Genomic DNA, 25,714 nt, shown 5'->3' with positions numbered 1-25,714 from the left:
TCGGCAGTCTTTGCCTGGACTGCGGACATCCCGGACCCGGTGTGTCTGTCTCTCTTCTTTTTCTTCCTAGTCCTTGTCCCCTATTTCAGGAACCCCAATCTGCGAACCCTGGTTTGCTGCCGGTTGGCCCCGGCATCTGGCGCCTGAACAGGGACTTGTTGCTAGGGCCTTTAGGCTTGCCTAAAGGTTGAGAAAGGGATTGAGGCTGTAAGGCTGCAGCCGGAGGCGGTGGGTGTGAGGGGTAAGGTTTAGAATCAGACACCATAGTGGCCTGAGGGTCATATTTCTTTCCTACTTCTGGGGGGGCTCTCTGCTCTGTCCCCATTTTCGATAGAAGATGTAGCATTTCTTCTAACTTCTTCTCTATCGTAGCCACCCGGCCCTCCAATGACGCATCATAACTTTCCTCCTTGGTATTCAGACCTGAATTCTGATACTCAATATCTACTGGTTGTTGTTCCCTTTGCAAGATCTCACTTAGACTCTCTTGGGCTGCGGCATATGGCTCAGCCTCAGGTTCTTCAGAAGGGTCCTTTAACTCATAAAGTTCCCTTAATTCAAGATTAAGTTCAGCATCTTCATGTAGAGGATCTATGTATTTACTTACTAAATTCCATACAGTAGTAGCCTCTACTGGGGTCTTTTCGGGGCCATATACATCATAATAATCTTGAATTCTTTTTCCTATCCGCTGCCAGGCTTTTTGGAATTCCTCCTCTATAGACCTCGGGCATGCCTCCTTGAGAAACTGTAGGAAGCTCTGAAGCACCCCTTCTTCCACCCACGTTCCGTGGGCTTCAAATAGGCCTGTTAAGATCGGTAGAAATAACCCATGACTATTAGCTTGACCCATAATTTTTACTCCTGACTATACTCTCTTAATAGTCCTACGATGTGTTACTCACCACAGGGAGGGGTCCTTCACCTTCGTCCCAGATTTTCAGGGTCCCTGTTCGGGCGCCAGATGCCAGGGCCAACCGGCAGCAAACCAGGGTTCGCAGATTGGGGTTCCTGAAATAGGGGACAAGGACTAGGAAGAAAAAGAAGAGAGACAGACACACCGGGTCCGGGATGTCCGCAGTCCAGGCAAAGACTGCCAAGACTCCTGCGTTTATTTTCCACTCCCCTTTCTTCCCTCCTCCTCTCCCAGGGAACCTCCAGGTGTTACATTCATATGGTAATTCTCAGGTCATTTACATAGAATAGGGCCAGAAAGCAATAAGACAATATAGCCATCGTCTGATGCAAGTCAAGGTACAGTTTGATTCCACTCTGGCTCCCAACAGGACCTAACATTCCCGCCTTCTGATAGTTGTAAATGGGCGCCGACTCTTTCTGGCTACTTCCTGCAGATCAGGGGTGTCGACACTGAGGGTAGAAGGCGGGGCTGCGATTCGTCCCCCCAGAAGGAGCAGTAACGTGCATATGTGTCCTTGGATGAAATTCAAAAGAAATCTTAAGAGGCAGGATGCCATCTTCTTCAGGGGTGTGAGACACCTTGGAGTCATAGAAGGGGCAAGAGCAGGAGCCTTTTTCACTCTTGACCGAAGAAACCACTGTGGCTGTCCACTGAGCTACACTGCAGTGGGAGCGGTCAGCAGGACCTGATGAGGGCCTGTCCACTTAGGATGTAAACCAGACCGATTAAGGGTCTTATAAAGACTCGATTCTCAGGCAAAATTGGAGGAGAATGAAAAGGGCTTTAAGGGGCTGAGGGAGCCTTGGATATGGGACAGCGGGGTAAGATTAGAAAGGAATGTACAAAAGGAAAGTTTTCTATTCTACATGGGTAGTTGCAGAGGAAGTAAGAAGGCCATCTACACCCACCACTGAGATCTGGGAGGGAAAACACAGGCTGGATTACTCAGTAACAACGAATAACTGGCTCCCATATCCAAAAGAAAGGATACAAGTAGCGTGCCTGCAACCTGGAGACACACCCTGGGCTCCTCCATTGTGATGCTTGTGGGATCCAGCGGCCCTGGGCACCATCACACTTGTGTTGCCAAAGCTGAGTATCTCGGATAAGTTGGGCTCCTCCCACGTGTGGGGTTTTGGGAGGGACTGGCCTACGTTGTCGAGACGTGGAGGGATAGTCGACTCCCCGGTGTCCCGTCTGTCCACACTTTGGCAGGGTCCAGAGGGCGGTTGTAGAGTAGGGCAAGCTCTTGCCCAGTGGCCTTCCTTGCCACACTTAAAGCATGGTCTGGGTGGTGTGCTTTGGGCGCTTCTTCTTTGAGGAGGTGGAAGGCTAGCAGCCAGGAGCTGGTAATTTTTCCTATTACGGGCAGCCTTATCAGCTTGTTTCTGTTCCTCCTGGTTGTTATAAACCTTCAAGGCCATGCTCACCAGATCTCCTTGGGGGGTTTGAGGGCCATCCTCAGCCTTTTTCAACTTTTTTGTTAATATCGGGAGCTGATTGGGAAATGAAATGGCTATTAAGGACCACTACACCTTCTTTTGACTCCGGGTCCAGCTTAGTATAACGCTGGAGTGCCACTGTAAGGCGATCAAGAAATTGGGCCGGGTTTTCAGTGGGTCTCTGGGTAACCAGCTGTAGTTGATCACAGTTGACTGTATGGTGGGCTGCCTTCTGGAGGCCAGCTACCAGGCAGGTTACCTTCCTATTTCTGCTAACCCTTCCAGACGCATTCCTTTCATAATCCCATTTGGGCTCTTCCCAGGGGCACAGTCCTTACCCCTACTGGGAAAGGATTGCCTAGGCGGTGGGTTTCCTCAACATGCGCCTGGGCTGCAACCCAAACCCTTTCCTTTTCTTCAGAGGTAAGGGTAGAGGACAGGACTGTATATAAGTCACGCCAGGTGAGGTCCTAAGTCTGAACAAGGTATTTCAACTCTTTGGTATGATTATTAGGGTCTTGGGAGTAAGATCCCAAACGCTTCTCGATCTGGGGAAGATGGGTCATTGAAAAGGGGGCCTGCGCCCGAAAACCTCCATCTGTCCATGCCACCTATCATACAGCAAATAAGGGGGCTCCTGGAGGCTGTGAGCCACCTGTAAAGGGTTGGGAGTGAGCTTCGGGAGGTAAGGAAAAAGGAGATGAAGGGGGAGGACAAGGAAGGCAAAGCTCATCTTGGGGAGGAGGAGCAGTCTTCAATGTTGAGCAGGGGATCAGGCACTTTAGGTTTAGGAAGAGGCTCCAGGCTCTTAGGTGGTTTGGCAGGGACAGGCTGCCCCTGTGCCAGTAGGACAGGGGAAGTTGAGCAGGACTGGTAGAGAGAAGGGCAAGCATGGAGAGCAAAGAAAGCCTGGACATATAGAACCTCTGGCCATTTACCATTGCGTCGAGAGAAACTGTCTAAATCCCTGAGAATATTATACTCCAAAGTCCCCTTTTGGGGCCATTGAGACCAATTGTCTAGCCTATACTTTGGCCAGACACAATTGCAATAAAAAGTGAGCCGTTTTGGCTTTATGAAATCTCTGAGCAGAGGAACATGTAAAGAGTGTAAAAGCTATCGCAAGGGGGTGTCCTGGTTTGGGTGAGACTGATGAGACCCCATTGTAATCAGAAACACTAAGAGGAAGTGAAGTCTGTGAGGGTAGGGCGTGGTCAGTGAGGAGGTAGGGGAAGAGTTAGTGAGGACAGGGGGTGGGGGCCCAGTCGGTGAGGACACCATGGAGGGGTGGAGTCGGTGGTGAGTGGGGGTGGAGTCAGTGAAGACATCAGGGGGTGGGGACACTGAACTTGGGGCAGAGTCGGTGAGACCAACAAGGGCTGCAGTCAGTGAGGACATCATTGTGTAGAGTCAATAGGGATGTTGAGTTGGAAAGTAGAGTGTTGGACACTGAGGGGGAATCCAATCTCACCAGAACAGATGGCGGGGTGCGGGGTCTTAAACTGGACACAGGGAGAGAGCCCTAGGCAGGGGTGAGTTAAAGGGACCAGAAAAAGAGGCCTGCAGGCAGGAGTCATTCACCAGGCTTAGATAGGAAACATTGTAGCGACTGCACCAGCAGCAGTGGAAAGGGAGAGGGCCAGGAGAGGAGTTTCCTTTCTCTGCTCCAAGGTGGGGGGCAAAAGGCAGATTGACCCTGGAGAAACAGAGGGGATCCAGCCACTCCTGACCCTTTCCCCCATCTGAGTCAGGCACCAAAATGTAAGGTCTGTTGAGAGGAAACTCCACGCAGTTCAGGAGAAGAAGGTTTATTGAGTGAGGAAAGAGGAGACTCCTGCAGCCCCAAGATGGAGTCGGGCAAGCAAGAGGGCTAGGGGGAGAAGTGAGAGATTATATAGGGGGAGGGGTGTGGACACGGTGGAAGTGGATGTGATCTCAGAGGATGTGGAAAAACCTCAGTGGGGAACCTTCCAGTGCCCCCAGGCATGCCAGTTACAGGGGTACAGCTGTTGGGGAGGGATTTCCAGGGTGCAGGGTGTAAGTGCCAAGGGAAGAAGTCATTTCTTCCAGTAGGACCTAACCCATTCCCAGCCCTCTGACTTTCCCATTGCTGTTGGTACATTGGCTACAATGTTTCCTATCTGCACCTGGTGAGTGACTCCTGCCTGCAAGCAAGCCTCCTTTCTGTCTCCTTTCACCCATCCCTGCCTAGGACTCTCTCCTTGTGTCCTACCCCAGGAAACTGAGACTCTGGGAAGCCCACTGGAGGGTGCTGACATCCCTGCTGGATGGAAGGTGTGGGTCCTGCCCTAACTGCAGTGAGTTGTCCAGTTGCCTTCTCTTAGGAGGTGCCTCTGTTCCCCAGTGGTCCACAGCTGCCAGCTGCAGGTCTAGGTTGAAGCCATTGATTGGTGAGGTTCAGGAAAATGTGGAGTGTGGCCTTCTGGCTTGCATCTTCAGTTCCCTGGGCAGTGAGGCACTGACAAGGCAGTCCTCTGGCTGGGGGGTTGCTGGGTGTGTTTGAATAGGTGTCCTTGGCAATCTCCAGACAGCCTGGCCTCGCAGGCTTGGAGCTGGTTCAGGCCTGATGCTCAAGACTTTGGGGAGGATCATTTTGTCAGGGCAAAGGCCCAGTGAGCCCTGGCTTGGGGACATGGAACCACCTCATGCTGTTCTCCTTGGTCACTCCCCCTTCCCAGATTCTCGATTTATCGACCCACTCCAGAAACAAGAAGGTAGAACACCCATGACCTTGTCCCACTGCTGTCCACTTGGCTACTCAGTAGAGGCTGTAGTTTTAGGAGAGGGGTCAAAACCAGTCAGGCAGGATGGTACTGAAAGTCTGGTCTCCAATGCATCATCTGGAAGCTGCAGTTGGAGCTTTGCTTCCCAGTGTAGACCACTATCCTTAAGCACGCAAGCAGAACAACAATACCCAGGTCCAGAGTTCAAGGGAAAATGCAACTGTATTTGGGAAGGAGAGCTGGGAGGGCAGCTCTCACATCCAGCCAGTCATCCTTCTTTGCAAGTTAGTGCAGAAATGCTATCTTCTTTAACATTGATATCCTCTTCCCTATGGCTGGATATTCTCAGTGGGGATGATTCCCCCTGGTTGAACCAGACCCCTGCTGAGTGAGCTCTTTTGTTTTTGTAGAGGAAGCTTCTGAGCAAGGCTGTGTCCCAGGGTCCAGTGTGGGTGTGTATCCCTTGTTGAAAGCACACACCAGCGTCCTATCAAGTAAAGCAGCTGTGTATGTCAGAGGGAGGGATGGGGATGCAATGCTTCACAGGTAACCTTGCTAGAGAGACTGTCCTCAATGACAGGATCCTTGTCTGTCCAAATGATTGCCTGTTGCCATCTTGTCTTATGACAGAGAGCATGTGATGTGCTCCAGGGCATTGAGATTTCTCATTGACTTTCCTCCTGCACTATCAACTGTGTGCCTAGTGTTTCCTTGTGCACTAGGAGGTGAGAAAACCTGCCATGTTCTATGTGAGGACTAAGAAAAGATCATCATGCATGTACGTCCCATCTTTCTTGAAATCCAGAACTTGCCACTGACAAGTCACTGAAGTTTAGCCATCCTTCCCTGACCAAGAACACTTTGTGACGGTGTGGCCCAAAGACCCAGGCACAAAATTCCGTGTTTCCCCATCTCTCCCTTTCTAGGTTTGTGTGTCTTTCTCAGATTTTCACACAAACACACACACACACACACACACACACACACACACACACACACACACACACACACACACACACACACACACACACACACACACACCTTCTCCTGTCATTTGGCATGACTTGGGGCCTGATATGCCCACCCTGAGCTCTAATGCTCAAGGCTAGCCTTTGTTGCTGTGAGCTCCAGAGATACTTCTGGTATCATGCAGATTGAGATGACCTTTAGGAATCTGTCGTGGCTTGGAACCCTGATTTTCAGATCTTACCCTCCCGAATAGCTAGAATTTCAGACCTGAGCCTCCACGCCTAGCCCTTTTCCAATACCAGCATGGAGCCAGAAGCAAACCTCAACTCTGTCCGATATCTGCAGTAGAGGCAGTCGTAGCAGCATAACCAGCAAGAAGCACTCATGTGGTGAGGAAGCCTCATCTTGACGAGTCCTCCAACTGTGGATTGTCACATCCACCTGCCTCCCTGGCCTGCCCTCAGGATGCTGACTGATTCCCTGAATCAACTGCGATTTCATCATTCCTCCTATGCTGATAGGTGTGAAATTGTGATTTCTTGAGACATGCAGTGCAGTGAAAGTGAAGCAAACCCCAGCTGCTCAGAGTAGTGTGGGCATGCTCACCCTTCAGTGGTGGACAAGCATGGTATATTGCGTTCCCTACATCTGCCTAAAGTCCACTGTCATCCCGTCCAGTTCTTTTTTCACAGCACATGCGCATGCTTCTCATTCACTCTCAGGATCCAGGAAGAACACTACCATGAGCAGAATCTAGTAGAAAAAGTTTTTTTTTTTTTTTACATTATCCTATCATTACTCAAAACTAGTTTGTGTACAATTTGTGTTCAATCCTATGAAGCCATCCAGACCTGAAATAGTGAAGATCTCTTTTGGTCTCCTGGGGCAGGTATGCTATCTGTGAGTTGAGTGGAAAAAGTCCTGTACAAAGGCATCGTGCTGGAAGCACTGTGTTCCGTGAATGGAGAGCGAGGGCAAGGTCTACCAGAGGCCTTTCCTCTAGGAGGTTTGGAGGGCTGGGACTTGGAGAGCTCCACATTCACTTCTTCTCCGTCAACCCTCCTGGCAATCTCTAGTGCACCTTGTCAAAGTTGGGAATAGCAGAAATGTAGGGAAGGGAAGAGCTGAAAGACTTTCAACAGAAAGTCAACCTAGAGAGGGTAGAGTGGCTTGGTGAAGGCATGCATTTTGGGGCTCACAGGAGGGGCTGTTGGACATGAATCTGGTCAGAAATGATGAATGCCCTGATGAATGCCAATAGAGAGGAGGGTAGAGGCAGGACGGCACACACATTGCTCCAACCAAAAGCCCTCTGCTTCTCTAGTCAAGTGCAGAGGACACTTGAAGCACTGAGAGGGAGTCTCTGGAGGGCAGGCCAGTCTCTCTAGTATCAGCTCTCATTCTCGTGGAAGAAGAACTTTGGGGATGAAAGGTACTTATTTGGATCCTAGAGTTGGTCTGTGACAACTGTCTTATGTCATCTGGGGAGGGTTTTCTAGGAAGGATGGTGAGGTTTTCCTGGATGGAAGGGCAAGCGAAGTAACATGTGCCTGGATATTTTGCCAGAAGCTTGTGTAGCTCAGTGGGGATCTGCTAGGAAGGAGCTGATGGGGTCTTGGATTTAGAATTCCAGGAAAGTGGCTCCTGGACCACAGAGCCACTGTGGCGTGGCTTGTGGAGAAAAGATGGAGTTTTGAGGATGCAAGGCAAGGGGTGGGTAGGGTGTGGCCTGGGCCAGTGTAGTCCAAGGCAGGACTTGTTCAGTGTCTGACCCTTCTTCTCTTGGAGGGAGGAAGGATAAAGGTGACTCGATGGTCCAAGGACTTGCTTGGGTCTGTCACATGGAAGGTTTCAGGAATCCCCAGATCTGCTGGAGAAAGGACAGAGAGATGGTCAGCAGTCCTTTTGGGGACTGCCACACACCAAATGTGTGAGAAGCTCCTGCAGAGCAGGAATGAGCCAGCATGTCGCCAGACCCTCAGTCCAGTGCCAGGAGTCCTCATGACCTGGGACCCCTGGGTCATGCCAGTTCTGGCTGTGAGAGCACACGGGATTCCCTTCTGCCCTCAATGCTGTGTGGTTCAGGCTCTCCAGGCACAGCCAGCTTTGCAGAATGCACAGCAACTCCCTGGAGCCCTGTTCTCCTGCCAACAAGGATGGCTGCTAGCACCACCACAAAGCAGGACTAGACTCAGCCCCCCAGAACCCTATGCATTGTGAGACCTTCCATGCAAGGAGCCCTAAACCCTCAACAAGCCATGACTCTCCTGCTCCACAGTGACCTGTGTCCATGACTGTCCTATCAAGTAAGTCTAGAGTGTACTCGGCTCCTGCCTGCCTTGTGGAGTCTCTTTCACATTCATGAGCTTTGCCAGGGATCTGAGTTGATTTCTGAGAAGAAGAGAACACATTGCTGACAGACAGCGGAAAGGTTCAGGAAGTTAACAAAGGGTTCATGACACACCAGGGACAATCAATGCTCATCACTGAAATCCAAGCACCTGCTTGGGTCTTGAGGCCAGTGAAAAGACAACTGAACAATGAGCACATGCACATTTCTCTTGTACTCCTCAAACACATAATGTGTTTCTCTGCCTGTCTCGGTCTCTTTTGCTGTCTTGCTGCCCATCTGATTGTCTCCCTCACTATCCCTTTTCCTATGTCTCTAAACTGCTTTTCTGTATTTGTGTGTGTGCCTGTGCCTCTGTGTGTGCGTTTGTGTGTGTGTGTGTGTGTGTGTGTGTGTGTGTGTGTGTGTGTGTGTGTGGCTATGTGTCTGTCACCCTCCTATGCCATTTTGTACTCTGCACTTGGCTGTGAATCCTAGTGACAGATATGGTTTGCACTTTTCCAGAGATCTCTGAGATCTCTCTAGTTCATTCTGGGTCTGCACCTAGACTTGATTCTGTTCCAAATTCTCTGTCCACAATGCTAAATGTTGTTGTGCAAGTGTATTTCTGTTGGCTGCCACTTGATGGATTGTTGCTCTGATGTTTGGTGGAGTCGGTTTAGATGTTGGAGGTGTGAAGGGGCATCTTCTTTCCAGCTCAAGGGAGAGAGATCAAGGGTTTTGAGGGCGCTAGGCAAGTGGTTTTGCAGTGTGAGATATTTTCTGAAGGCCTGCTTCCCATGTGATCAAGAAGTAGAAAAGTGTGTTGTAGTGAGGGCTTGTCTGCTGGCAGCTGTAAGCACTGCCTCCAATTTGATGTGTGTCTGTGGTGCGTCTCCCTCTCCAAGCAGGGACGTTAGGGCAGGGCAGGGCTGTGCAAGGGCTGACATATGCAGCAGAAGAGGGGAAATGATGAAGCGCTGGCCATGCAGTACCCACTGGAGGCTGAGTGTGCCCAGTGGCCACCCTTGTGGCTCTGCCCCTAGCCCTGCGGCTGAGCCAGGTCCCCATCTGCATCCCCTCCTGTCATTTTCCTGGATGTCTGCATGGCACTTACTCAGATCCTCAGAAGCAAACTGTACCAGCTGCAAGCCTTTGGGTTTTTGCCGGTACAGCCAGTGTTCCTCTGGGGCCTTTGGGATGACGTCCCTTGGCTCCTCCTGCTTGTTGACCTGCATCCAAATAGGAGATATTCATTAGGTGATGTGTCCAGAATGTGTGTCTTCACTTAAGTCAGTGTCCAAGGATCCTCTGGACACCATGCAATGCACAGCAGAGGAATCCTCCATGTGGGGGCTTGTGGGGGTTTCTGGTCTTCCTATTTGAACATGGTCTCCATGAGGCAAGGATGGGCCTTGCCCACTGTCCTCAGCAGTGTGCCCCCCTGAGCACCTCCCAGCCTGAACCCCTTTATTTCTTTTGACTCTGGGCAAGGAAATCAAGTGTGCCTTTCTAGTGGACTCATCAGAGCCACTCGTGGAAACCAAAGAGAGGGAGGAGACCGAGATCCAGGGCCCCAGTTCCTCCTGCCACCCGGCCTGCTCTGGTCTGGAGGTGGTAGAGGACACCACCTGGATCCTTGTCTCTGTCTCCTGAGGCACTGAGCTGGACAGAAAGGAAGAGAAAGCTTCCCAACTCCTGGTGTAATGGCTAGTATAATTGTAGTTTTGAGAGGACTGGCAGGGTGGAGTGTTCTGGACTCTTGATGAGGAAGCATGAGGCAGCAGAGTTCACCCAGGACTCCTGCTCTGCTCAGCTCTTGGAAAAGGCAAGCGGCTTCTCCTCAGCTGGGCCAGTCCACTTGGAAACAAATTGTGCTGTATGCAGGTGCTCAGCAGCAAGAGCCCTGCCCTGCTGACTAGTTGTGAGGCCCCCAGGTGGATTGTGGCTGGGCTGGCCAAGCACAATTTCCTTGTGCAGCCTACTAGCAGTGTCTGAGAGAGCAGATTGTGACATGGAAATGGACTAGATTCCCTGGGAGGGCCCTGCTCCCAACTCCAAGCTGTAGCTCATTCCTCCTCTCAGGAAAGTGAAGAAGGTCAGGGGTAGACTCTTCCTAAGGCAGATAAGGACTTCCTTGCTTTCTCCCTTTTTCTTCCCTCAGGACTCCTCAGGGTGCCCAGTGTGCTCTTATTCTTGCCTGGTGGAAGGGCCACCATTCCTCCCTCCTCCCTGTCAGCAGAGGCCCTAGGCGCAGTCCTGTGCCTCCAGCATGCTGGGTTTCTTACTGTGCACTCCAGGTCATGTTGTGGAGGGAAGGGATTGGACATGGAGAAGTGCACAGGGCTGTGCACTGGCTTGTAGAAGACATGAGTGGCATGCCATTGTGCCCCACTCAGCAGGATGCCTCCCTCCTGGCACATTCCCTGTGTGGCAGGCAAGCTCCCCATGATGACGCAGGAGTCTTCCCCCTGCTTGTTACCCAGAGGCATGGGGGAGCCGCTGCTGCCCACTCCTGAGGCCCAGCTCTGGCTGCTGCCTGTGGTGGTCTCAGGTGTGCTGGAGGCTGAAGGGAAGGCTGGGCTGCTGCATGCCCCGTGTCTCTGTGCAGTCCCTGAAGATGACAGGGAGGCACAGGCCCCCATCTGCAGAAACAACCACATCAGGACAGGGGTTGAAATACATGGTTTCCCGAGCCTGGAAGGATACCTGGAACTTTTCCAAACACTGTGTGCATGAGAGTCTGTTTGTGGGGGTGAATGTGCCCACACGTATTTGCTTAGGTGTGCGGACTGCACTGTCAGGTCCCCTTGCATGTACCTCTGGTTGTCCAGGTAGTAGGACTGGAGTGGAGGGGTGGGGTGTCACCGGTTCGTGGTGAGTGCAGGATTCTCCCTGGAGGCTGCTGCGTGATTGGTTGCGGGACCCCCCAGGGCAGTGTGCACTGGTGTGGGAGGGTTCTTCAGCTGTGTCCAGGTTGCTGCTTCCTGGGTCAGGGCCAGGCTGGACCTGCCCCCGGGATGCGCAGTGAGAGCTGCCACTGAAACGGAAGTGAGTGTTGTGGGCCTGGGGCTTCAGAATAAGAAGGGCTTGCTGGAGGGATTTCCCCGACGCCACCCCAGACTCTGCTCCCCACTACCCTGCTTGCCTGCTGCTCCCTTGGAGGATCTTTCCAATCCGCATTTCCCAAAGTCACCCCCACCCCCGTTGGAGGAATGGATGCAGAGACAAGCAAGGGAGCACGGTGAGTCCCAGAGAGCTGATGCCTCTGGGCCCAACAAGGAGAAGTCAGCGTCAGCCTCTGGGTCTCCCCATTCCTTGCCCAGCATCTTGTGGGCTCCAGTCCCCGGAACCCATGCACTGACTTCTTGCTGGCCTTCCTTTTGCCTGAGATCTTGTGTGTAGGTAGGCTGGGGTTGGCACTCTGCTTATGGGGATCCAGCTCCCAGGAGAGCTCATAGCTAAGACAAGGCATGGTGCTGAGGTCAGCAAGTGCCATGTTCAGGCCACTGCCAGAGTCAGCCTGGACTTCAGAGCCTGCTGGCCACCCCCCTCATGAGTCCCTCACGGAGTGTGTCGGCTCCCCTGCACCCAGGTGCACACCTCAGCCTCTCTAGCCCCAGGGACAGCCCCTCTCCTTCAGCAGTGTCTGCCAGCCCACCTGGTCTCTTCGCTGAGCCTCTCCAGGCCCCTGAGCCAGTCCAGGAAAGTGGCCTCCACTTGGATCTTATAGTAGCTGCAACTGTGTGGCAGCAGCTTCAACTGCTGGAGGATTGCATTCTCCTGGTGAGGGAGAGCACAAGGGCAGGGCTAGGGCTGGTGGGTTTGGGCTGGTCACTGTGGATTGGGACCCTCCCTCTCTGCTCTCCACCCTCCTTATCTTGTCTGCTCAGCTACCGCTAGCTCACCTTATGCAGTTTTCTCATCATTGTTCTTTCCTAGAAGGCAGAAGGGAATGCAGTTAGAATGGGGCCCCTGTTTATTTAGGACCTGGGCTCTGGACCTTCTGTAGTCTGGGGATCCCATGTGCACACACAGGAGTAGAACTGTCATCTTTGGAGGAGGGTGGGGAAGAATGTGAGGGCTGGTTCAGGGGCTGTGCTATCTGACACTTTTGTGTGAGGACAGGACTTTGTCATCTTCAGATGACAAGGCCTTTCCTAGAACAGGGCTTGCTTGTTTCAGGAAAGCCTGGGTTTCCTTGTACCCCAGGGCCCCTTTGGAGGGGCTTGGAGGCCCTGCTGGGCTATGTGCCCACAGCTCAGTGGTTAGGCAACTCCAGGCAGCCCCTAGTCAGAGGAAGATAGGACTGAGCTCAGAGCATGGACTTGGCATTGCCAGGAATGGAAGAGCACAGAGTGCGGGAGAACTGAGTGTTGCAGCTCAAGGACCCCAGCAGAGCCCTGGGCACTCACTTCGTTAAAGTCCTGATATGCGTTGTTGGTCATCAGAAGGTCCGTTAGGAACATCCCCAGGTAGGGTACAGTTCCTTTGGTCAGCACCTGTGGTATTGGGGGTTTGATGGTCAAGGTCCACGGCCCAGACCTTACCAAGCCCAGAGGGCTTCTCAGCCAGCCCCCAGGGCCACAGGGTCTCCCAGAGGATAGGGTCCTGGGGTTCCAGTGACATGGTCTTTGCAGAGCACCTTCCTCATTCCTGCCATTCCAAATCGCCCAGCCCCCTCTTCTGACTAAATCTCCCCTGCCATGTGACAGGCCCATCCCTGCCTACAAACCCAGCCTGCAGGTTCTGCAAAGCTCTGCTTCAGCTGGGTCCACTTCCTCCTTCCAGCCTGCCAGCTAGCTCACCGGCACCGGTGCGGGCACGTGCAAGACTCCAAATCACCCCTCTACTTGTGTACCCTCTGGCCTGAGGTCAAAGAGGCACAGTGGAAGGTAAGGCTGTATATGTCTTCTCTCTCAGGCAAGGTGGCCCAGATCCCAGTCACTCACCATCTTTTGCAACCATCTGGGACTTCCTTTGAGACGCTTCTCCTTTGTGGTAAACTTGGCGGTCTCCTGCCAGAATAGAGCATGTTGTGTGTGAGAGATTTTCCCTTTCTAGCTCTGTGGTGCCATTGTCTTTCTCTTGGCACTGTCCTGGCTTGTGGGCGATACCACAGCTGCTACCAACTGGCAGGTCGAATCTAGCTTAGGCTCTTTTCTAGCCCTGGTGCTGTGGTTTTCTCTTGTGGTCCTGGCTTTCTGTGTCTGCTTCCGAATCTAGAAAATGTCCCTTATGTCTGTGGGGAAGACTCTGTTCTGCTGCCTGTTGGCTGCCAGCAAACATGTGCCGAATGGCCTGAAGAGCCAGGGCCTTCTCAGAACTCTGGCCTGTTCATTTCTTGTCCACTCTGGGCAAGTCCAAACCCAGCCGTGATGATGTGGTTTGTGGGCTATGTCTATCTAAGTAGGAGGAGAAAACTGAAGTCCAGGGCGGGAGGAGGCAATGCCAGTCTAGTGCCCTGAAGTTCAGCCAAGGCAGGCGAGCAGGAGGCTCTGAGCAGAGTGCACGCAGGAAGCTTTCCTCTGTGTCTTAGGGTCCTTAGAGGAGGTAGGAATATTCAATATCAGACTCTTTCTGCTGACCTCAAAGGCTTGGCTTTCCTCAGCTGAATAGGTTAGGTTTCCAATGTACTGGGGAAATTTCCTGTGTCTCCTGAACCCGTCCTCAAGGGGAAGGTGGGAACGTGTGCGTCTGTGTAGCTGGAGAGCAGATTCCCTGGGCCCAGGTCATTTTCTCAAAGAGTGTTGTACGGAAGGGGCCGCTGTCTTGGAGGAAATGGCAAGACTGTTAAGAGCCATGTCGGGAGTTTGGGATTCCCTCACAGTTTTGGGGGTGGTGGTGGCTCTGTTTCCTTAAGTCATTCCTATTTAAAGAACTCAGGGACTGCATGTGGGCCTTGTAATTTGAACCTCAAAGGTACTGTTTTGCCAGTTGAGCCACAACTCCATTTCCCATTTTGGAGGGCTCATCTGACAGAATTGCCTGCCAGGCTAGTTGTGACCAGCCATCGTCACTTGTGCTCTTCACCTAGGGAGTTAATGGAGGTTGTCCAGGAGTATTTCTCAGGGTGTCCACAGCTGAAGCTGTGTGCTAGGTACCTCTCAGCTGTGATGTGAGCCTGAGAAGCATGTGCTCTGTGGATGGGCTCAGAGCCTCACAGTGGCTCCAGATGGACATGGTGTGTTGTTATGTCTGAAACAAAGCCCAGTGAGTCCTCCATTCCCTTGAGTCCCTCAGAGCCCCAAAGGAAGCCTGGTAGAACAGTCGTCTTGTGGACAGTGCCTCTAAACCATTGGGCTGGAAACACTGAGAGGCATCTGGAGAGTTGGGTTCATGCTTGTGGGAGTGGCAGCCATTTTCCCTTGGGCTTCTAGCACATGTGGTCACAAGACTGATGCTAGAGCCCTGGGAAAGTGGGAATTCCCCAAACAGTCTATCGTGTGCCTGCCTGGATCACCTTGGGTTCCTAGCAACTTCCCATCCCCAGAGTCCTCTTAGCACGCCGCATGGCCTGCCCTGCATGAATACCTCACACATTCCTCTTTGGCCTTTCTTCCCAAAGAGAAGCCCAAGCGAGGTGGAAGAATAAAGTCTTTCAGGGCTGTGGTGATTTTGGTATGTACCCCTCCAATCTGCCCACTGGCTTTTCCTCTTAGTAGCTTACATTTAGCAGCAGCTCTCTGCTCTTGCTGTAGTTGTTTTCCTGAGAAGTGATGGTTTCCAGTTTCTTGAATTGCCACAAGGAGTCTCTGCCGGAAGGCCAGAGAGAAGGTGTCAGTTGGGAAATGGGGGCAGGTGAGAGTGTGGACACTGCATTGTGTGGAGGATCAAGCCTCCCCAGTGTCTGCACAGGAGGATTGCAAATAATTGTGATGAACCCCAGTGAGCCATGGTGCAACAGGAGTTTCTTCTTGCTGGCAGAATGCTGTGATATCCACTAGACAGCTCTGCTTTCAGTTTTCCTGGACACAGTTCTGTGTGCCTACCACAGAAAATCTGATAAAACTCTTTGTGTGTGTGTGTGTGTGTGTGTGTGTGTGTGTGTGTGTGTGTGTGTGAGTGTGTGTGTGTGAGTGTGTGTGTGTCTGTTAGTTTGTGAAGAGGAAGGCACAGGATCTTGCAAAGTCGTGAGATTGATTGCCTAAGCTGGGATTAGGGCAGGAATGTCCCATGCAAAGTGCATATCCTGGCAGTTTGGGAATGGAGTTTGCTGCCTGGTTCTCCTGTGTTGAGGGCTCACCTGGAGACTAGCCTCCATGTGCTGTGGAATCGGAGAATGGCTGCACTCTGCAGTGCAGAGATGATGGCATGGAGTGAGGAGAAGTTCCTCTGGGCTCGGCAACCCTGGAGATGAAGATAGCGTGAGTGATTTTTGGCACTGCTGTCACCTCTTGTCCTAGACAGGAGAGGCTTGCTGGGAATGGTGGGGCTAGGACAGGGCCCTAGGAAAACCAAGTCAGGATTTGGGCTCCAGAACAGCTGAGACCAGGACAGGGCAAAGAGCAGGCAGTGAGTGAGCTGGGGGTGGCTGGCCCTGGAAGTGTGTGCTAGGGAGGGAGGGACTGGGCTCCACTGAGAGCTTTGAGGCGAATTCCCAGATGCACAGTAGAGGGAGGGCAAGTGCAAGCACATGGGATAGCATACCACAGCCATGTCAATCCAAACTTCCATTCGACTAGCCCTGTCTGGGGCCTCCATGTGTTGGATGCCCAGGCATGTGGTGATGACGCAGGATGCCATGTTGTTAAATTGGGTAACAACGGCCTGGATGGTGAAGGCCAAGTTCTCTTTGCCCGCCATGTGCCTCTGGAACCAGATGCAGGCCCTGCAGTTGCTGGTCTTTGCCTTGTGGATCAGCACCTGGGGAAGAGGGCCAGGGCCAGCAGGCTCTGTCACAAAGCACGTTGGTGCTCCAGGCTGTGGCCCCCCACACAAGAAGATCAAGCTCAGAATGCGGAGCAGGACCCCATCCTGCGGCAGTACCCGGGTGTGCTGTGCCTACCCTCAGCACACCTCAGCCCGCAGGGACTGCCAGAACACAAGGGTGGGAACGGGAGGGCTGTGCGCAGCCAAATATCCTCAGTCCTTCCTGAAGCATGCTTGGCCAGGCAGTACCTTCCTTGGGCTCTGTCCTAGGTACCACCCATGTGTGTTTAGGATGCTGGCATAGGACCCACCCCAAACTGTTCCCAGCCCCTTAGGCAGCCTGGCAGCACATCAGGTGTACTTCATGTCAGGTGTCTGCACACTAAGTGCTGAGGCTGCTCTGTGCTCCTCACATAAGGGGGGGGGTGTCCTGTCTCCCTCTCTGTCTACCCTTGAGCTTGCTCATGCAAATATCCTGGAGTGCAGTGGGTATCATGACCTCTTTTGAGGTCATACTTGAGGAATGGGTCTTAGAGAAAGCATGCCTAAATGCGGTAGGGCTCAAGCGGGGGTAAGAATGCATGTGTGCCATGGGAAAAAACCAAAACCAAACAAAGGACAGGACTAGGGAAAGGATGGCCACCTCCACTACTTCCAGCCCTGCCCAAACGCTCACCGCATCCATTCCTTTGAGCTGCTTTGGGATGCGGTTGTGATGGGCAGCCAAGACAGGAGGTAACTCTTGGCTGCGTCCAATCTGTGTGGTCGGACAAGGAGGGGGGCAAGCTTCTTGGGGAGGAACTGATGTGCCCTTCAGCTCAGATTCCCCAGAGGCACAAGGAGCCTGATCCATCACCACGGCCAGAGTGGAACAGGCCTGCAGGTGAGGAAGGCTGGCAGATGCTCTCTCTGCCCTGGGCATCAGAACCACACTGGCAGGAGGCTCTGGCTCAGACCCAGAAGCCAGTGGGCCCTGAGCACTCAGTGGCAGAGCCATGGTGTGTGGTGTCTCCATGGCAGCCGTGGAGACTGATGCGTCCTCAGCATGGAGCATCGCAGATGAGATGTGGCACGTCTTCATGTCCCCAGGGCATGCCCCTGAGTCTGGGAGAAGGAGCACCACCGGGGTCAAGCTGCCACTTGACTTCCCCTCCTCCCTGGAGGCTGCTGTGTCCTCTGGCCTGAGCTCCAAAGCCCCGGCGGAGCCTGGCTCCTTGTCGCCACTCCATGATGAGCATTTGGAGGCTGGCGCTTCCCAGACAGAGAGCACCCAAGCTAGTGCTCCTCCCACACAGAGGGCCAGAGCTGGTGTGTGCACCAGAGACAGCACCGCAGACAAGGGAAGAGAGACTTCTGAATCAGCACTGGAGGCTGTTTCTGCAGCAGTGAGAGGTGGAGTGGAGGGGACAGGTGGCTCCGTAGCGGCCCTGGAGGCGGCTGCCCCATCAGCACTGGGCATCCGCTGCAAGTTGGCCGAGGCCTGTGATTGTTCAGCAGATGCCATAAGTTTCAGGACACAGAGCCCCACCGTCTGCACTCCAAGGATAAAGAGCACGACAGGTGGTGCTCCTAGCAGGTAAAAGTAGTAAGTGATGTTGACAAAGACCTCCAGGTGTGTTGTGGTGACTGGGCCTTGGGCGTGGAGTAGCGGAGCCCTGCTGGAAGCCAGCTTCTTGGCAGGACCATAATCGGATGCTCCGTGAGCCCCGGGCTCCACAGCCACAGAGGCAGATGGGACGGATGTGGCACAGGAGCCCAACCTTCTCACTACAAAGAACACCCATGTCAGTTCTCTTAAAAGGATCAGTACGCAAGTGGGTCCTCCGAAGAGCAACAGCAGCAGAGTTCCCATGAGACACACTAGCAGCTCTGTACCGATGGCTGGTCCTCTGGGGCTGAGACCTGGAGCCCAGCTGTCACTTGGCTCGAGCTCAGTGGTCCTGGCAGCTGCTCCAACAGCACCAGCCACTGAAGCTCTGCTGGAGTGTGGCTCCGGATGCAAGCAAGAGCCCAGTGCTCTTGTGGCACAGAGCAGCAGAATCAGGACTCCCAGCAGAGTGAGCAGCCCAGCTGGGGCTCCCACAACACGGAGCAGCAGGGCCAAGCCCAGAAATGGCAGAAGCTGAGCGCTGAGCGCTGCTTGTCCAGGTTGGAGCGGCACAGCCAACTGCTCTACTGGCCCTTCCTCAGCCACGGCTTCTGCTTCTTGCTGGGTTCTGAGCCCAGGAGAAGGAAAGCTGGAGCATGGCACCATGTGCTCACTACACACTGCCTCCTCTGCCCCAGTTGGCTCTGGAGCCAAGGGCAAAGAGGGCTCCAGCTCAGCCCTGGCCAGCGCAGCTCCCTGGGCAAGGGGTGCCAAAGCCAACGTGGGAGCTGATGGCACTTCCACACTGGCTGCTCTTGCCCTTTTGGGACTGGGCAGCAGAGCTTGTCCTGCACATGGCTCTTCCTCCAGAGAGGAGGCTTTTGCTTCCAGAGGCCTGAAGACCACCTTGCAGGCTGCAGTGGCCTCTGCTTGGTCTCTTGATGGTGCTTCTCCCACTGGGCTGGGGACCGCATTCCCTGGTGGAGGGGAATCCAGATGCCAAGACGGTGCGACATCGGCCAATGGGGCTGCTGCTGGAGCTGCAGGATGACACAAGAGCTTCTCCTTGCCTGCTTGATTGGAACCTTGGTGAAACACCACACCCTGTCCTCCCTGAGGTTTGCTGGCAGGACACCTTCCACAGAGCCTATTGCTCAAGCAGCCAGCACCCACGCTGGACTTCAGGCTTGTCTTGCCCCCGGGCCATGACTACTTCTAGGATCTCCACCCAGTGGTGCCCTACAACCTCCACCCCTTCCCAGGCTGTGTGTCAGTCCCAGGCTGCGCACCCATAATAGCCTCGTCCTGGCTGGGCTCCCGGATCCCCAAGTGTGCTAGGATGTGGGAGACGTGGCGCTCCGGATCGGAGCCACACATATGCAGCCTCAGGTGAGCACGCAGGCGCTGCAGGCAGGCATGCTGCGATGGTATCAAGAAGTCCTCCGGGTGGTAGTCCAGCCAGGTGCTCAGGAGGCCGGAGATGGCACTGGAGGCAGATGGGTGGGAAGCAGAGTGTGAATGAAGGCCAGCCCCTCCCGGGGTCATCCTCATACCCCTGTGATATTTGCTGCCACCCGCGGCCAGCCAACCTAAGCTAGGTCTGCCGAGAACCTCCAAGGAGAGATCCAAGACCAAATGCTGGGAGCAGTTCTGGCCCCTAGTGCTCTTTCCAGTGCCTTCTCCCTCTCCCCGCTGGGCCTCTATATGCTACATTACAAGCTGCCTTGCTGTCTGGCCTGATATGTAGAAGGTTGTGGCACACATCCTCAGGATCTCTGCTGCTTCATTGCCCAGAATGCTCACCAAGGTTGTCTGCCTTCCAGGACAGACGTCCTCTTGTGTCACTGCCACAGTGTGGCCCTGAGCTCTCCCTCATGCCCCTAGCAGCATGTCAGGCCCAGTGGCCGTGCAATGATGTGTCTTGGCTTTCTTTGGAGCTCATGGTGAGCTGAGCAAGCCTGCCTGGGAAGGGCTGAGGTGAGCATGCCTTCTCATGGGACTCAGCCCTGGATCCAGCCTCTAGTGATCCTCATGTGAGAACCCCTTGTCTGGGGATTTCCTCCTGAGGCAGAGGATGCCCAGATCCCAGGATTCCTAAGACAAGCAGAAGTGTTCAGACCTCCTGATTTGGCCGTGTCTCACTTGGAACCCAATATCAAAACACCCCCCCCCCACGGCCACATGCACACACTTGAATTGGAACAAACCCTCCAGACACTAAGAAAGATACACATGGGAGCAACACGCACACACACACACACACACTAATTTTTCAGCAATGTGGAGCACATGCTGTCCGTGGGGATCATTCCTACTCACTCGCTGAGCTCGTCCCGAGAGACGACATCCACACTGGAAGACAGGAGGAGGTCAGTCTGTGCAGAGGAGCCCATGGGGGCTTCAAAAGTCCTGAACCTGTCGAGGATTTGAAGCATCACTGCCTAGCCTAGGACAGCCAGTCCTTGTCTGCTCTTCTTCTACCACTAAGCACATTGCCTGGATAGTGGCCCTTCCATGAACATTACTTGCCATCGGTGCCATGCATGAGGACAAGCAGCCCCTGGGCTGATCAGCTGAGGAGGGCAGGGGCTTTTGCACTTGCCCTAGCCACCCCTGCTTTGTCTATCTCTAATGGAGATGGTCATCCGGAGAGAATGGGTTGCCTTCTTGTTATAGAGAGACAGTGCTTTGTTGGAGGCCTCAGAGATCCATACTGAGAATGGGGAGCCTGCAGGCCTGGACAGGACAGTGCAGCATGTGTGCCTGTGCCGGGGTAGTTGAGGACTTCCATGCTTTGTTCCCCAGGCACTAGAAAGTACCAGCGTGGAAGTTCGTGTGAGCAGCCCATGGTCCCAGTCTCCACTGCCAAGGCTCCCACTGCAGCAGGGGAATCCTGCGCTATTGGCATTGGCACTCACCTTGTGAACAGCAGGTCCAGGACCTGAAGGGTGTCTGCACACCTTCTGTAGCTGCTGAAGAAGGTGTGGATGAAGATGGAGTTCCCCTTCAACTGGGCAAGCAGCAGATGGTCCACCTGCTCCTGCAGGCTGCCTGCCGTGAGGAACTCTGACCCGCAGGCATCGAGCATGCCTGGGGACAAGTCATCTTCATTCTGGAGGAGAACCACGTGGGGACAGTTCAAGTGCCATGTGCAACACTGCAGGAACGTTCATGGCCACACCCTTGACTGAAATAACTGCCAACATTTGCCCACACACAGACACAATCAGGAGCACACACACAAACACACTCTCACACACACACACACACACACACAGAGAGAGAGAGAGAGAGAGAGACAGAGAGACAGAGAGAGAGACAGAGAGAGACAGAGAGAGACAGAGAGACAGAGAGAGACAGAGAGAGAGAGAGAGAAAGTCAATAAGGAAAGTGGTGATGAACAGGGAGGTGAGGGTGGAAGGCGGCCAACCCGTGTGCTGCCCTGCTCTGCCCCATGTTACCCTTGAAGTACTCCGGAAGAATCTCCAGAGGCGGCGTTGGCGGAGGCCTGGGCGCTCAAAGCGTGGACACAGGCGCCCCAGGAACCCTCTCCGCCTATCACAAAGGCCTGAGCCTCGACCATTTTGCCAACAACAAACGAACATTTTCGCACAAGACACGATCCACACAAGTGCACTCTCCGAGGCTTGTGTGGACTGTGAGGTCCTGGCAGGACGCTGGGGTTCTGAGTCCTCTGAGCCATTGTTATGTCAGCTCTGCCCAGCTCTTCCCTTGAGCCCTTGATTATGACCCAAGATCTCCATGCGGTGCCCCATTCTGGCTCCTGATGCCCACTGGCCATTGTGACCCCAGTGCCCTGGCCGCCTGTCCCTTGGTAGAGCTGGGAGCAGAGGCTCCGGGTGAGGGAGATCTATCAAGGTGGGGTCTTAAACACACTGCCTTGCCCTATCCAGATGGGACCCTGAACATGAGAGGGTGACTCTCACCACTCCAAAGACTCTCAGAACGCTCAGGGTTTCAGCCTCCCAATTCCCTGGGTCACCTAGATCAGAAAGGGACACACATCTTTGAGACACTGCCTTGACAGGGGCCACTTGCTAGGAATGCTGCACCATGAAACCAAAGGCAACTCCACCACCTCTAGTCCTGCAGAAAATGCCACTTGAGTGTTGGCCAGGTGGCTCCTCTGCGCCACAGGTAGATGCAGATGACTGAGCCTCAGAGATCATTCCCTGGGGCCTAAAACCTGCCCATGGCCTCCCACAATTCACAGACCTGAGCCTTAAGTGTCATCTTTGCAGATGGCCACTGAGCTAGGGGTGATAGTCACTGGAGCCTCCAGGTGCCCAATTCTTAGGGGCCCTCCCCTGGACTAGTCTGACCACTGTACCTGACTTCTGAGGAGTGAATCCCAGTTGGGGTGATTCTGTGCCTTCCATGTTCCTGTCTCCTTCCAGCCGGCCTCCCCTCACAACTCCTAATGATTCATGTGACACAGTGGTGGCTGTTTCGTGGACCGGACTCTGGTATAAAGAGGCACCAATTCCGTCCAGCAGACAAGAAAAAGGAAAGAGAAGAGAAGGAAAGAAATAATAGGCGTAAGATTCAGTGAAGGGTTTACTCTCATGGTCCCCTTGTGTGTCTCAGTATAGGCTGCTCTCAGTGCCCCTGCAGCCATGAAAGTTGAGGCCTGGCTGCAGCATGCCCCAGTGTGGGAGCACAGCTGCTGGCACTTGCTCGGTGCGTGGTTGTTCATTAGGCGTGGCTGAGAAAAAGGCTGTGGCGCCAGATGGGCAGCTCAGGCCATCCCAGACATTGTGTCCTGCCTTGACCAACCACACCCAAGCTGCCTTCATCTCCCCTGGACTCCTCCCTGGACACACAGCTCCTGGCTTCTTGCTGGTTTTCTTTCCTGCCTCTATTTCTTCTTTGTCAGGGGTTGTAACTCGAAGAAAGGTCTTAGGCCAAAGCTCATCGTTGCCTGGTGTGGTGACTGGATGGAGAGCCTCCGACTTGTCCATGGACAGGAACAGCTGTTGTGACACTGGAGGGGCCTCTTGCATGGAGGCAGTGAGAGGGCAGCCTGCATGCCCAGCACCCAGGACCATAGGCAAGCTCCCTTTCCACACTGTGGAGACAGGAATGGAGTCCTCCTCCTTGTGCTTCCTTTGACCCTCCACACTGCCATGCCTTAGGGCTTAGGGGCCATCCCTCTGCTGCAGCACCAATGAAACAGGGTGATGCGTGTGGCTGTGCATGCACAGCACAGATGGTCCCTCTTCTCCTTCACTCAACGGCCAGGACCCAAGCTGAGCACCGGCTCCTGAGTATCAGCTCCTCCTGCTTTACGCAAGCCCCACACTGGGTCATAAGCAATGAGACTCTCCCTGAGCTCATTTCTATAAGGTCTGTCGAAAGGAAAGTCCACACAGTTCAGGAGAAGAGGGTTTATTGTGTGTGAAAAGAGCAGACCCTGCCGCCCAAGATGGAATCGGGCGAGCAAGAGGGCTTAGGGCCAGAAGTGAGAGATTATATAGGGGAAGGGGTATAGGCATGGCGGAAGTGGATGTGATCTCAGAGGATGGGAAATACCTCACTGGGGACTTCCAAGTGCCCCCAGGCAGGCCAGTTGCCAGGGTCACAGATGCTGGGCCGGGATTTCCAGGGTGCCGGGTGAAGAGAGCCAAGGGAAGAAGTCATTTCTTCCAGTCGGACCTTGCCGGGGCCAACCGGCAGCAAACCAGGGTTCGCAGATTGGGGTTCCTGAAATAGGGGACAAGGACTAGGAAGAAAAAGAAGAGAGACAGACACACCGGGTCCGGGATGTCTGCAGTCCAGGCAAAGACTGCCGAGACTGCCGCGTTTATTTTCCACTCCCCCTTCTTCCCTCCTCCCCTCCCAGGGAACCTCCAGGTGTTACATTCATATGGTAATTCTCAGGTCATTTACATAGAATAGGGCCAGAAAGCAATAAGACAATATAGCCATCCTCTGATGCAAGTCAAGGTACACTTTGATTCCACTCTGGCTCCCAACATGTCCCCCGTTTTTTATTTTAAAAGAAACACAAGTGCAATTTTTACTCTTTTCTATACCCCTAATTATCCTGTCACATTTTCCAAAAATGACTTTGGTCCCTTGGTCCAATGGGGATTTGATGGGCGGAGATTCAACTTCCGTGACTTCTTCAAGCTGACTCAGGGGCGCCGTCTCCACGCTTGACCAGGGACCTTAAGAAGCCCAGCCTGTTTTATCAAGGGGTTGCAAGGACTAGACACCAGGAACAACAATCTACTCCAAACTAGAAATCATACTTGACATTCAACAACTGCACAAACCATCCTTGGCCACAACAGCGCAGCCTACCTAGCACCCATTTGCAAAGGCTTTTTCTTGATTGTCTGGGGAACTAAATTTCTGCAACCTTAACAATGCTTCAGTTGTCAGATCTAAACAGATTAATAGAGACACAAGCCTCAGATCCACAAACTTTTCCTGAATTTGTGGCTGGTGTCAAAAATAAAAAATTCGCTCAATTAGGACTTAAAACTACCCACTATCACAGAAGATTGACAAGTTCCTGCCCAGTTATGAAAGGCACGGGCATTAGTAAGGCATGCTTACAAACTATTCTATGACCTCCGGGCTCTGATTAATTTGAATGGCCAAGCACAAGTGACTCTAAGATCTGACACCATCTCTGCCATCCAAGCAGAGGCTTTCCTGTTCCAGTAGTGTCTCTCCACACAGGGATAAACATCCCATTGGCATTTCACTTTGTTGATTGCTGGATTTGAACTCAGGGTCTGGGCGCTGTCTCTCAGCTCTCCAGCTCAAGGCTAGCGCCCTGCCACTGTGAGTCCCGAGCTTGGTGCTTGAGTGCTTCCCCCCAGCTTTTCAGCTCAGAGCTAGCACTCTGCCACTTCGAGCTCCAAAGCAACTCTGTCCCAGCATCCTGCTGGCAGATTAGACACCACAGTCTCACAGGGACTTTGCTTTGCCTGGGCAGGCTCAAAACTGTGGCTTTCAGATCAATGAGTCCTACAAAAGGCCACTTTACTCCAATTAGAAGCAACAAGGTGGTCAATACAGAAATAGTCTCTAAGCATGATCTTACCTGGAACTTGGTGAGGGCCAAACTTACATCTGAATGAGGATCTGCTGTCCTTCTCCATGGGCCTTCTGGAGATTGCTATAAAGTAACTTACAAGAGTAAGCTGAAATAGCAATTAAGCAACCATTTTGATAGTCCTAATTTTCCTTGTTTCTTTTTTAGAAACAAAGCTTTAGGACAACTTTACTTTTAAATATTGTTTAGAAACCCATTTCCAATGTTCTTAAAAACTTTTGCTGATACTGGCTTAAACAATCAACACCTTAGCCTTTATTTGCAATTGAAAAACCTTTAAGGGCACAAAGAACTCCTTCTGCCTTCAGGCCCCCTAGGGCTCAAGTCATTCCTCTTGCCTTTTAGAAAAGGGCTTTTTTTTTTTTTTTTTGCAGTTTAGATTACTGTCTTAAACTCCAACAACAGTTTAAACTCAAATAACAGTTTTTCCCTAATGCAAGAACTATAGACATCAGTGCACCAAAAGTCTAAGTCTGGACTTAGTTTCGTCTCTTTTTTTTTTTTTTTTTTTTAAATACACCCAATAGCATGGAGATAAACCTTTAAACATTCCTTTAAAATACTAATCACATTATCCACATTTTACCATCAGATTTGCAAGAAAAGACAGACAGGCAAAATTTCTGACGTTAATGAACAATTTTACATTTAAATCTCTAATACATGTTTCCAAACTTTAACTTAAAGTAATAAATCCCAAATTCCCTAATACCTCTGTGCTAAACAGGATACAATGTTTACAATGTAAACAGCTGTATGCC

The 25,714-nt window shown here is 52.8% G+C and overlaps 2 protein-coding genes across 11 annotated transcripts in view; one reads left to right on the top strand and one right to left on the bottom strand.

The window, feature by feature from the left end:
• Fhod3 (formin homology 2 domain containing 3) overlaps positions 1-25,714 on the top strand; it is a 400,155-nt gene that overhangs the window by 166,368 nt on the left and 208,073 nt on the right. The gene's annotated exons all lie outside the window — the stretch shown is intronic.
• On the bottom strand, positions 8,237-21,534 carry LOC150049751 (uncharacterized). Its single transcript, XM_090353608.1, has 15 exons — positions 21,325-21,534; positions 20,782-20,975; positions 20,183-20,278; positions 19,153-19,349; positions 16,952-18,903; positions 16,054-16,269; positions 15,650-15,888; positions 15,074-15,158; positions 13,356-13,421; positions 12,819-12,905; positions 12,312-12,341; positions 12,065-12,186; positions 11,224-11,443; positions 9,521-9,635; positions 8,237-8,465 (listed from the first exon to the last, which is right to left on the bottom strand). The coding sequence occupies exons 1-15, from the start codon at positions 21,466-21,468 to the stop codon at positions 8,434-8,436; spliced, it is 3,795 nt and encodes a 1,264-aa protein (XP_090209734.1). The 5' UTR covers positions 21,469-21,534; the 3' UTR covers positions 8,237-8,433.

Source organism: Megascapheus bottae, chromosome 19 (genome assembly GCF_031878675.1).
Source record: "Megascapheus bottae isolate mThoBot1 chromosome 19, mThoBot2.hap1, whole genome shotgun sequence".
Classification (NCBI taxonomy): domain Eukaryota; kingdom Metazoa; phylum Chordata; class Mammalia; order Rodentia; family Geomyidae; genus Megascapheus; species Megascapheus bottae.
This window is presented reverse-complemented; position numbering and strand designations above follow the sequence as displayed.